This window comes from Vulpes lagopus, chromosome 1 (genome assembly GCF_018345385.1).
Source record: "Vulpes lagopus strain Blue_001 chromosome 1, ASM1834538v1, whole genome shotgun sequence".
Classification (NCBI taxonomy): Eukaryota; Metazoa; Chordata; class Mammalia; order Carnivora; family Canidae; genus Vulpes; species Vulpes lagopus.
Window position 1 is genome coordinate 144172634 of NC_054824.1, and position 13584 is coordinate 144186217.

Here is a 13584-nt window from a genome sequence, read left to right on the forward strand (position 1 = left end):
AAAGGACAGAGACTGGGGAGAATGAAAAATGTTGGAGGGCACCTGAGTGGCTCAGTTGGTTAAGCAATTGCCTTCAGCTGAGGTCCCAATCCCTGAGTCCTGGGATCAAGACCCACCCCACCTCAGGCTTCTTGCTCAACAGGGAGTCTGCTTCTTCAAATTCTCTCCCCTTCCCCAGCCCCACCCTTGTGCTCTCTCTCTCACACTCTCAATTTCCCTCTCACATAAATAAAATATTAAAGACTAAAACTTAAAGATTAAAAAAAAGGAAAAGGGGAGGTGCCTGGGTGGTTCAGTCAGGGTGAAGCATCTCCTTTTGGCTCAGGTCATGAATCCAAGGTCCTTGGATGGAGTCTGCTTCTCCCTCTCCCTCAGCCTCCCCCCACCCCCCGCTTGTGCTTTCATAAATTAAACAAACAAACACATAAATACATTAAAAAAAAAGGGGGGGGGATGCCTGGGTGGCTCAGTGGTTGAGCATCTGCCTTTAGCTCCAGGCATGATCCCGGGTCCTAGGATCGAATCCTGCATCAGGTTCCCCACAGGGAGCCTGCTTCTCCTTTTGCCTATGTCTCTCTCTATATATCTCTTATGAATAAATAAAATCTTATTTATTTATTTATTTATTTATTTTTTATTTTAAAGATTTTATTTACTTATTCATGAGAGACACACACACACACAGACAGAGAGAGAGAGAGAGGCAGAGACACAGGCAGAGGGAGAAGCAGGCTCCACGTAGGGAGCCTGACATGGGACTGGATCCCAGGTCTCCAGGATCACATCCTGGGCTGAAGGTGGTGCTAAACTGCTGAGGTACCCGGGATGCCCATAAATAAAATCTTTAAAAATATATTTAAAAAAAAATAAGAATGTTGAAAATAGATGGTGGTAAAGACTGCACAATACTGTGAATGCAATTAATGACACCAAACTGTAAACTTAAAAAATGTTGGAAATGTCAAATTCTGGTATTTTACCACAATAAGAAACTAATTTTAATAATAAAATATAAATATTATAAATATATGAATTCATATTATAGAAGTATTCATGCTTACATGGTAAAAATTAATGTAATATACTAAAAACTATGAACTTAAAATAAGGTTAATTGTATGGTATGTGAATTACATCTCAATAAAACTGTTTAGAAAAAGGAGGAGGAAAAAAAAAAAAAAAAAAAGAAAAAAGAAAAAGGAGGAGGATAGGAAACACTCTTGGGGAGAGTGAGATGCAGAGTGCCTACTGTGTGCCAATTATTTCATATATATATATATAATTTCACTTGGATAGCAATGGAGGAGACACTAGAATGCATACTTTAGAGAGAAACATTCAGCTAGGGAACATGAAAAAGCTTTGAAGATGGACAGTGATAATGGTTACACAGCAAAGTAGTGTATTTAATGCCACTGAACAGTGCACTTAAAATTATTAAAATGGTTAATTTCATGTTATATGTATTAAGCACAATAGTAGTTAATTAAAATATATTAAAACATGAAGGTACCTTTGTTTTTAATACTTTATCGTGGGACATCAGTCTTGACAATAATTTTTTGAATCTGATACCAAAAGCAAAGGCAAATAAAGTAAAAATGAACAAGTTGGACTACATCAAACTAAAGGTCATCTGTATAGCAAAGGAAACCACCAATAAAATGAAAAAGCAATCTACCAAATGGGAGAAAATATTTGTAAATCATCTATCTGATAATAGGTTAATATCTAAAATATATAAAGAACTTGTACAATTCAACAGTAAAAAACAAACAATTCAACTTAAAAAATGGGTGGAGGCTCTGACCTGAGTAGACATTTTCCCAAAGACATTCAGATTGCCAAAGGACACATGAAAAGATGCTCATCACTCATTATCAGGGAAGAGCAACTCAAAACCACAAATGAGAGATCACCTCATATTCATGAGAATGGCTGTTAGCAAAAAGAAGAGAAATGCAAGAAACAACATATGCTGGGAGGGAGTGGAGAAAAGGGAGCCTGTGTGTGCTGTTGGTGGGAATGAAAACTGGTGCAGCCACTGTGGAAAATAGCATGGAGGTTCCTCAAAAAAATTAAAAATATAACTACCATACGATCCCGCAATTCTACTTCTGGGTATTTATCCTAAGGAATGAAAATATTACCTGGAAAAGATATATGCAACCTCATGTTCACTGTAGCACTATTTACAATATATGAAAGCAACCTACATGTCCCTTGATAGATGAATGGATAAATATGTTATATATACACACAATGAAATATTATTCAGTCATAAAAATTAATAAAATCTTGCGATTTGCAACAACAGATGGATTTTGAGGGCATCATGCTAAGTAAAGGAAGTCAAACAGAGAAAGAGAAATATCATGTGATTTCACTTATACGTGGAATCTAAAACAAGAACAGAAACAAAAAACCCCCAAACCCAAAAAACAAAATACCAAGCTCAGAGAACATAATGGTGTTGCCAGGAGTGTGGGGCTCTGGGGGGGTTAGGTTAGGTGAAATGGGTCAAAGGAGTCAAAAGGTACAGCTTCCAGATATTAAATAAACAAACAAGCCACGGGGATGTAATGTAATGTACAGCATGGCAACTATAGTTAATAAAGCTATATTATATTATATATTGGGTACTGGTAGAAAAACAGACATACAGATCAGTGGAACAGAATAGAGAACCCAGAAATGGATTCTCAACTCTGTGGTCAACTAATCTTCAACAGAGCAGGAAAGAATATCCAATGGAAAAAAAGGCAGTCTCTTCAACAAATAGTGTAGGAAAAATTGGACAGCCACACACAGAAGAATGAAACTGGACCACTTTCTTACACTGTACACAAATATAGACTCAAAATGGATGAAAGACCTAAATGTGAGACAGGAATCCAAAGTCCTAGGGGAGAACGCATGCAGCAATCTTTTGACCTCAGCCACAGTAACTTCTTGCTAGACATGTCTCTAAAAGGAGAGCCGAACAAAAGGCAAAAATGAACTATTGGGACTTCATCAAGATAAAAAGTTTTGCACAGCAAAGGAAACATTCGATAAAACCAAAAGACAACCAACAGAATGGGAGAGGATATTTGCAAATGACGTATCAGATAAAGGGCTAGTATCCAAAATTTATAAAGAACTTATCAAACTCAACACCCAAAAAACAAACAATCCAGTCAAGAAATGGGCAGAAGACATGAACAGATACAAATCAAAACCACAGTGAGATGCCACCTTACACCTGTCAGAAGGCTAAAGATATAAGTCAGGAAATGACAGATGTTGGCAAGGATGAGGAAAAGGAGGAACCCTGTACACTGCTGGTGGGAATGTAAGCTGGTGTAGCCACTCTGGAAAACAGTACGGATATTCCTCAAAAAGTTGAAAATAGAGGTACCCTACAACTCAGCAATTGCACTTCTGGATATTTACCTCAAAGATACAAATGTAATGATCTAAAGGGGCACCTGCACCCCGATGTTTATAGCAGCAATGTCCACAACAGCCAAACCATGGAAAGAGCCCAGATGTCCATCAATGGATGAATGGATAAAGAAGATGTGGTATATATATATACACAATGGAATATGACTCAGCCATCAAAAAAAATAAAAATAAATAAGGAAATCTTGTTATTTGCAATGATGTGGATGGAATTAGAGGATATTATTCTAAGTGAAATAGGTCAATCAGAGAAAGACAATTATCATAGGATTTCACTCATATGTGAAATTTAAGAAACAAAACAGAGGATCCTATGGGAAGAGAGGAAAAAATAGACAGAGACAAAATCAGGGAAACAAACCAGAAGAGACTTTTTTTTTTTTTTAAGAAGAGACTCTTAATCATAAGAAACAAACTGAGGGTTGCTGGAGGGGAGGGGAATTGGGGAATGGGGTAACTGGGTGATGCACATTAGGAGGGCACATGATGGAATGAGATTGATGCATCACTGACCTCTACCTCTGAAACCAATACTACATTATGTGTTAAGTAATTGGATTTAAATAAATTTTAAAAAATGCTATATTGTATATTTCAAAGTTGCTAAGAAAATAAATCTTGGGTGGCTCAGACAGTTGGGTGTTAAACTCCTGATTTCTGCTCAGGTTGTGATCTCAGGGTGGTGAGATTGAGCCCCACATTGGGCTCTGTGCTCAGTGGGGAAATCTGCTTGAGATTCTGCCCCTCCTCCTCCCTTTGTCCCTCTCTAACTTGCACACATGCTCCCTCCCTTTCTAAAACAAACAAATAAATCTTAAATAGAAAGGCGAAGAAAAAAAAAAGTCTTATTCTCATGGTGGGGCACCTGGCTGGCTCAGTCAGTAGAACAAGTGACTCTTGATCTTGAGATTGTGAGTTCAAGACCTACTTTCATTTGCTTAGTGACTGAAATATCAAATAAACTGAATTTTCAACCTGGTTTACCTAAAAATGATGTGTGATCTGAGTAAGTCATTTAATCTTTTACTAACATCAGTAATTTCATCTGTATATGAACTGTATAGTTCAAAAGATTCATTTTATTCATAAAATTTCATTTTTATTATTTCAGAGAAACTAAAGTGCCCAAAATGTTACATGGCAGTGGTGGAACCAAAGACTCCTGTCCAAGGTAGTGTTAGTTTTCCTACACTATTTCCTCACCTGGAAAACCACAAAAGTATCCTGCTCCTTAATCAACCTTTTAACTTCTAGTTCTCATCATCTAAGTCACCTCCCATGCTGGTTTTATCTAGATCGACGTTTGATGGAGTCCCTCTCTTCCCTCATAACTTTGTTTTTAAAAAATTTTAATTCCAAAAAAAAAAAAAATTTTAATTCCAGTATAGTTAAACATACAGTGTAATATTAGTTTCAGGTATATAATATAGTGATTCAACACCCCCATGAATCACCTAGTGCTCATCATGACAGGAGCACTCCTTCCTCCCCCATTATGTTTCCCTTGCACCAACCCCCTCCCTACCCCCGCCTACCTTCCCTCTGGTGACCATCAGTTTGTTCTCTAGGGTGAAGTGTTCTTTGTTTCTTGGCTTGTCTCTTTCTTTTTCCTTTTTTTTGTTTCATTTCTTAAATTCCACATAGGAGTATGTGGAATCATATCCCCTCATAACTTTTTAAAACCTATAATGATTTATATACAAAAGAGTAACTTTGCAATTTCTTTGTACTGTTCTGTGGCCCAAAAACCAAACTGACAGAGCATGGAGGATTTTTGGGGGGCAGGGAAGCCATTCTGTGTGATATTACAATGGTGGATACATGTCATTATACATTTATGAAAACCCAAACGACACCAAGAGTGAACCCTAATGTCAACTATGGACTTTGGGTGATAATGTTGTGTCAGTGTAGGTTTCACTGATTATGATACATCTAACACTCACTGTGGTGTAAGATGTTGAAAATAGGAGAGGCTGAGTAGGTCAGGGGGTGTATGCAAACTCTCTGTACTTTAGATCAATTTTACTGTGAACCTAAAACTGCTCAAAATAATTGTTTATAAATTAAACAACAAAATAAAGAAAAAAACAAATTGCTACAAACCACCACCAACCAGCCCACAAAAATATATTGGCTTCATAGTTTAGAAGAATGCATACATATTTCGGTCTGATCAATTTCTTTAAAATATTCCAAAATAAGCCCTTTTCCTTCCTCCTTATTTCTAAAAGGTGAGTAGCTAGTTCTTACATAAACAAGGTGATATTTCAAGTCTATTCTCATAGTAAAGACTTGTCTGACCAGAGACATTTATTTATTATTATTTAAAATTTTTATCGGGGGAGAGGGGCAGAGGGACAGGTAGAGAGAATCTTTTTTTAAAAAAGATTTTATTTATTTATTCATGAGACACACACAGAAAGAGAGAGGCAGAGACACAGGCAGAGGAAGAAGCAGGCTCCATGTAAGGAGCCCGATGTGGGACTTGATCCTGGGATTCCAGGATCATGCCCTAGGCCGAAGGCAGGGGCCAAACCGCTGAGCCACCCAGGGATCTCTGGGAGAGAGATTCTTTTTTTTTTTTTTTTTTTTTTAATAATAATATCTAGCATTTTTATTGACATTTCCTTTTCAAATTTTGTGTAGTACGGAGTTTCAGCATCTTTGCTTCTTTTTTTTTAATAATTTTTTATTCATTTATGACAGTCACAGAGAGAGAGAGAGAGCGAGGCAGAGACACAGGCAGAGGGAGAAGCAGGCTCCATGCACCGGGAGCCCGACGCGGGATTCGATCCCGGGTCTCCAGGATCGTGCCCTGGGCCAAAGGCAGGCGCCAAACCGCTGCGCCACCCAGGGATCCCTGGGAGAGAGATTCTTAAGCAGACTCCATGCCCAGCTTGAGCCCAATGCACGCAAATCAATCTCATGACCCTGAGATCATGACCTGAGCCAAAATCAAAGAGTTGGTCGCTCAACTGACTGAGCCACTCAGGTATCCCCTGACCAGAGACATTTTTTTTAAAGATTTATTTATTTATTTATGATAGAGAGAGAGAGAGAGAGAGAGAGAGAGAGGCAGAGACACAGGCAGAGGGAGAAGCAGGCTCCATGCCGGGAGCCCGATGCGGAACTCGATCCTGGGACTCCAGGATTGCACCCTGGGCCAAAGGCAGGTGCCAAACCGCTGAGCCACCCAGGGATCCCCTAGAGACATTTTTTCAAACAGTGATGTGGTTGAAGATACCAATCTTTTGACTCACAGTCTGACTTTATTATTAATTTTTCTTTTCAAGTATTTAATCCAGAAAAAGTACACTAATACAAACAGAAGCAAAACTCGAACTTACATTTTTTTTTAGCAGAACATGTGAGAGATAGATTTTTCTTTATTCAGCAAAAACACTGCTTAAAATTATAACTGAAATAGCTCTTTCCAAGATACATTTCTATTGCCTCATTTGTAGTGACAGAATGCTAATTTTTTTATAAGGCATTGTCATCTGGAATATGAGCTATTATTTTTGAGCCTGATCTGTGGCTGAAGTGGGGCTCCAGGATTATACTCTGGCCAGAGTCTATAAATGAGGTTTTGAAGTTCCTTTCGTGGTCAGTTTGGGCTGATGTAACACATTACCACTGACTGGGTGGCTTAATCAACAAATGTTTATTTGCTTACTCTTCTGGAGGCTGGGAAGTCCAAGATCACAGCTGAGTTCCAATGAGAACATTGTTCCTGGCTTGCAATGACACCTTTTTGCTACTACTCACATAGTAGAGAGAGATCACTGCTTTGTGTTTCTTCTTAGAAGGTCACTAATGCTATTCACAAGGGCAATTCCCTCATGACCTAATTACTTCCCAGAGGTCCCATCGCCAAATATCATCACATCATGGATGGGGGCTTCAAATTATGATTTGGGGCTGGGGTATGGGAAGATACACTCACGTCACACTGTTTCCTTACAAAGAAGGTACATGCTTTTCATACTCCCTTCTTTTCTGCTTTCTAAAATGAAGACTTATGGCTGAACACTAGCAGCTATGTTGGAACAAGAGGTAACCATAGAAATGGAAGCTTAATGCTGAAATGGAAGAACAGAAAGAAAGAGAAGTCTAGATCCCTGAAGATACTGTGAAGTTACCATATTAACCGAAAAGTGTGTACTTCATAACATTTTTTAAATTAAAGGAAAGTGAATGTCTATCTTCTTAAAGCCTTGGATATTTGAGAGAATTTCCTATTACTCAGAGCTGAAACTAATAAGCTTAATTAATAAAACATTTTCATGATCAAAGCAGCAGAAATAGGGTACATGGAGTTTATGTGGCATCTACTTAGGTGGCATATCTATAGAAAATCTTTTCAATGCAAAATAAAGTGCTGTCATTTACACAGAGATCACTTGAAGCACATCAAATAAGATATATCTCTATAATCTAATGTTTCCTCTTTCAATTTTACTCTTTCTTGCTAAAAATCAGACCCATCAGACCCTCATGACCTTTTGAGGGACACTGCATTTCTGCCATTAGTCACTCCCTCATTCTTTTCCTGCTCTGCTACTAGAGTTATCATCTTATAACACATACTGCACTTTTCATTTTCTTTCCTAAAAAATCATGTTTAATTTCCTATAGCCTAATGAGTTAAGTACCTTAGAGTCCATTAGGTCCCTGGTTTTGTGGCCCCTAGCATGCAATGCTTATTTTCCACAACACCACTACATTATTTTTAATTAAGAAAAAAGGCACCATTAAAATCTAAACTTCAAATATATAATCTAAAAAGGCAGAGAGAAGATAATGATCAGGGAAGATACTGAAACTAGTATTACACAATATGTTAACTGACTAGGATGTAAATAAAAAATTTAAACAATTGGGCAGCCCGGGTGGCTCAGCGGTTTAGCGTTGCCTTCGGCCCAGGGCCCGATCCTGGAGACCTGGTATCGAGTTCTGTGTCGGGCTCCCTGCGTGGAGCCTGCTTCTCCCTCTGCCTGTATCTCTGCCTGCCTCTCTCTCTCTCTCTCTCTCTCTGTCTCTCATGAATAAGTAAATCTTTAAAAAAAAAATTGGAACAAAAATCAGAGAAAATTAGCCTCAATACAGTGCAGTATCATGAAAAAAGTGAACACTTACGTGTCTGTGCAGATTCATATTTGTGTATATTACATTTATATCGTGTTTTTTGGTAGTCAAAGTATTTTATCGAACGTGGAAGAATAACAGGTCTTTAAAGCATGTCAGCTGACAGGTAATACTACTTACTCTGTAGTTTTGTAAACGTCAGAATACAGCCCTGCTTTCTGATACTTCTTCTTTGGGGGACGTGGGGTCTTCTTTTCCCTTGGGAGGAGAGAAAGCACAGGCTGCAAGGTACTTTCAGGTTCGGGAGGCTTGGCTGGGGTTTCAGGAGGACTGGGAATCTCAACTGCTGCTTCAGTAAAGCTAGAAAGAGAAGTTTGAAGGAAATTTTTATTATTGTCTATTTAAAGAACATGACAGCTTGTAAAACATGAAGTACGGAACTTACTCATCTGACCATGATGGATAACGATACCAGCCTTGTCCTCCTGACAGAAATCATTAGAAATACAGCAAATTACTATAAACCTGGAGAAGGTTTACAAAACAATTATCAGACATTGGACAATAGTACACCACTGTGATCCCTGAGAAAATTGAAAAGAAAAAAAAGAAAAACAATTAGAATAAGGGTGTGCCTGGGTGGCTCGATAGGTTGGGAATCGAACACTTGATCTCTGCTCAGGTTCTGATCTCAGGGTTGTGGGTTTGGGCCCTGCGTTGGGCTTCATGCTGGGTGTGGAGCCTACTTAAATAAATAAATAGAAGTAAGAATAGTCCTACAACCAGTCTGCCTTTATAGGGAGGATGATGGTGTAGGGAGTAGAACCACAGCACAGAATAGCCAACATGATAAACTGAAAAGACAGAGAGGTCAGAGCCCATAAAGGTTGAGGGCACTGCAGCTGGGTAGAGAGGAAAGTAATTCTAGAACATCACGCAGGGGTGCCTGAGTGGCTCAGTCAGTGAAGTGTCTGCCTTTAGCTCACATCATGATCTCAGGGTCCTAGGATCAAGCCCCACATCAGGCTCCCTGCTCAGGGGGGAGTTTATTTCTCCCTCTCCCTCTGTTGCTCTCCCTGCATGTGCTCTCTTTCCTGCTCATTCTCTCTCAAATACATAAATAAAATCTTAAAAAATTTTTTTAAAGATTTATTTTATTCATTCATTATTTGTTCATTCATGAGAGACACACAAAGAGAGGCAGAGACACAGGCAGAGGGAGAGGCAGGCTCCATGCTGGGAGTCCAATGTGGGACTCGATCCTGGGACTCTGGGATCAAGTCAAGGGCAGATGCTCATCTGCTGAGCCACCCACACGTTATTTAAAAAAAAAAAAAAAAATTAAGTTGATTCCAGTTTCAGTCAAAGATGGGATACCACCACTTACCCTTCCATTAAGCAAAACTAAAAATCCTGGAAATTATATGTAAAATAAATATAAACAGATTGGCTAGGGACCATGGGACTGATGCAATGACATGGCAGGGAATTTCCTAGATAGTCTTCCACTATTGAGTATGAGGCAAAAAGAATAAACTATTTTCTTAATATTAAGGACAAGGAAATTGTCTGCTCTCATCATATATTCAGCATGGAAGAAAAAGGTTCTAGTCAATGCAAAAAAGGTGAAAAAAATCTCCAGATGAGCCAGTTCTCTAATTTCATTATTTTTCAAGCCTGTTTTGGCTGTTTGGGATTCCTTGAGATTCCAGACGAATTTTAGGGTTTTTCTATTTCCACAAAATACATCCCTGGGATTCTGCACTGAATCTATAGATTGCTTTGGGTAGTTCTGATATTGTAACAGCATTAGAGCTTCCAGTCCATGAACATAGGCTGTCTTTCCAGTTAGTCACATTGTCTTTCATCTCACTGAACAATGTTTTGTCGTTTTCAACGCACAAGTTTTGCCCTCCTAAATTTATTCTTAACTATTCTTTAGTTATTTAGCTGTTCTTTGCCCTCCTAAATTTATTCTTAACTATTCTAGGAAAACTGTTGGTGTACAGAAATGCAGGTGATTTTGTGTGTGGATTCTGTGTTCTTCACTGCTGAACTCATTCAGTAGCTTAACAGGGTTTTTCTGTGAGAACTTCAAGGTTTTCTGCTTATAAAATCATGGCGTCTGTGAACAGAACTAATTTTATTTTTTCCTTTCCAATGTGGATGCCTTTTGCTTCTTTTCCTTGCCTGACTACTCTGGTTGGAAATTTTAATATGATGCTGAATTCAAGCGGCACAAGTGGACATCTTCCCTCCTTCCTGGTATCAGGGGAAAAGCTCTCAATCTCTCACCAGAGCAGTTGACTACTGCAGTTTCTTTGTGTATGGCCATTTATTATGTTGAAGTAGTTTCTTTCTGATCCTAGACTGCTCAGAGTTTTTATCACAAACGTGTTAGAGTCTGTGAAATTATGTTTCTTCATTTATTAATAGGACTGTGTGATTTTTCTTCTTTAGTTTTTTGGTGCGATGAATAACCTTAATTGACTTTTAACTATATTCTGGTTTGGATTTTTTTGAAGGTTTTATTTATTTACTTGAGAGAGAGCAAGCATGAGCAGTGGGTAGGGGCAGAGGGAGAGGGAGAGGGAGAAGCTTAACAGGGAGGGGATCCTCCCTGCTTAGCAGGGAGCCTGATGAGGGTCATCCCAGGATTCTAGGATCATGAGTTGAGCTAAAGGCAGACGCTTAACCAACTGAGCTACTCAGGCGCCCCTGACTTTTAACTGTCAAATAAGTCTTGCATAACTGGGATAAATCATACTTGGTTATAGGATCTATCTACCCATCCGTCTATCCAATCAATTTATTATTTATCTTTTTACCTGTCCTTATTTATTTAATTTATTATTTATTTTTTATTGTTCTCCTTACCAGGCAAATTCATTTCTATATCTGTGCTTTATCTTATTTCTTTTTTCTGCAATCAAAAATGTTTTCTGTTTCCTGCTTATCACCTACATATAAATTCTCTCAGTGCTGTTTCCCCAAGTTCTGTCCATAGACCATACACATCAGAATTATAATGAGGGCTTACAAGAAATGCAAATGCCTATTCATGGATTTATTTATTTATTTATTTATTTATTTAAAGATTTATTTCTTTATTCATTCAGAGAGAGCGAAGAGAGAGGCAGAGACACAGGCAGAGGGAGAAGCAGGCTCCATGCAGGAAGCCCGATGTGGGACTCGATCCTGGGTCTCCAGGATCACACCCCGGGCTGCAGGTGGCGCTAAACCGCTGCACCACCGGGGCTGCCCCTATTCATGGATTTAAAAAAACTTTTATTAATGAAGTCCTGGATGGACAACTTCCTAACCTTGCTAGTGTCTAAACCCAACAGTGGGTGCTCTCTCTCTCTTCTTTAAAGATTTATTTATTTATATTTGAGAGAGAGCCCATGAGCAAGCAAATGGGGGGAAGGGCAGAGGGAAAGAGAGAGGGAGAGAAAGAAAGGGAGAGGGAGAGAGAAAGAGAGAGAAGCAGACTCTCTGCTGAGCATGAAGCCTGACATGGGGCTTGATCTCACCATCCCAAGATTATAACCTGAGGGAAAATCAAGATCCAGATGCTTAATCAACTACATTGCCCAGGCACCCCTGGTCACTCCCTTTATAAGAGCATCCAACTCATGCTACTCAGGTTCTGGCACCCTTAGCTGGCCTGATGCTCTTCCCACTTTGTCCCAGTGGCCTAACTCCTCATTCCATTAAGTCTCTAACATGAATCTCAGAGTCAATATGGTTTCCATACCCCATTTTGATACCTATACTCAATTACTTTAAGCTAATATTTCAAGGGGCTCCTGGGTGGCTCAGGAGGTTGTGCCCAATTCTTGGTTTCTGGTCAGGTCATGATCTTGGAGTAATGAGATCAATCCCTGTGTTGACCTCCACACTCAGCATGGAGTCTGCTTGCGATCCCCTCCCTACCATGCACATACTCTAAAAAACTGGTTTTATGGGGGTGCCTGGGTTGCTCAGTCAGTTAAGGGCTGGACTCTTGATTTGGCTTAGGTCATGATCTTAGGGTCATGAGATCAAGCTCCTTGTGGGGCTCTACACTGGGCATGGAGCCTGCTTAAGATTCTCTCCTCTGCACCTCCACTACCTGCATCCTCCATTTGTGCATGTGCTATGTATCTAAAAAAAAAAAGGGGGGGGGGAAGGAAAGAAAAAGATAAACTATGGTTTTACGATATATTTATCTATGTCAATATAATACTTTGTTTAATTTCATGTTTTTAATTTTTGTTTTCCCTTTTTTTGCTTCATAAAAGTAGTACCAGTTAGTAAATAATTTTTAGAGACTTCCTTTTTTTACTTAATATTACATTTCTAAGACTCAGCTATTATTATTATGTATCAGCTATAATTATTTTTTATTACCATATCATATTCCATTGTGTAAAAAATTACAATATATTTATTCCTTTTCATGGTAATCTTGGATATTTCCACTTTGTCTATGTTATAACCAATCTTGCTACTATCTTTCTGAAAAGTGTTTTCTGGTGAATGTTGGGCAAGAGGTTTTTCTAAAGGGGAACTGCTAGATTATACAGTATTTATTTGTAATACATTTTTTTGTTGTTATATATTTTGGACACTAAAACTATATGCATTATAAATTTATAAACTTCCCAGTTTGTAGCAAATCTTCAAAATATTTGTCATGATGATGTTTGATGAGTAGAAATTCTTATTTTTATCTTTTCTTGGTTTTAACATAATCCAGTATATCAGTCTTTACTTGTATGGTTACTGCTTTTGTTAGCTTGTTTATGAAATCCCTTCTGATAACAAGGTTGTGAAATTTTTCTCCTTCTATCTATCAGCCTTTGAAAGTTTAAAATTTTGCTTTTAGCACTTACGGATTTAGTCAACTGGGAATTAATTTTTGTATATGGGATGAGACAGAATCCAATTTCATTTCCATTATTATGTGACATCAACTTTTAGGGCATAATTTATTAAATATTGTTTTCTGTCCCTGTTGTTATGCAGTGTTACCTCTGTCATAGAGCGAGCTGCATACATGCA

The 13584-nt window shown here is 38.4% G+C and overlaps 1 protein-coding gene across 6 annotated transcripts in view; it reads right to left on the bottom strand.

Annotated features, from left to right (window-relative positions):
- Positions 1 to 13584, bottom strand: part of ASH1L (ASH1 like histone lysine methyltransferase) — a 171805-nt gene that overhangs the window by 72550 nt on the left and 85671 nt on the right. For all 6 annotated transcript variants that reach the window (XM_041745463.1, XM_041745445.1, XM_041745453.1 and 3 more), the window contains one exon: positions 8719 to 8898. In XM_041745463.1, coding sequence (XP_041601397.1) covers positions 8719 to 8898 — 180 coding nt within the window. The remainder of the gene's footprint in view (positions 1 to 8718; positions 8899 to 13584) is intronic.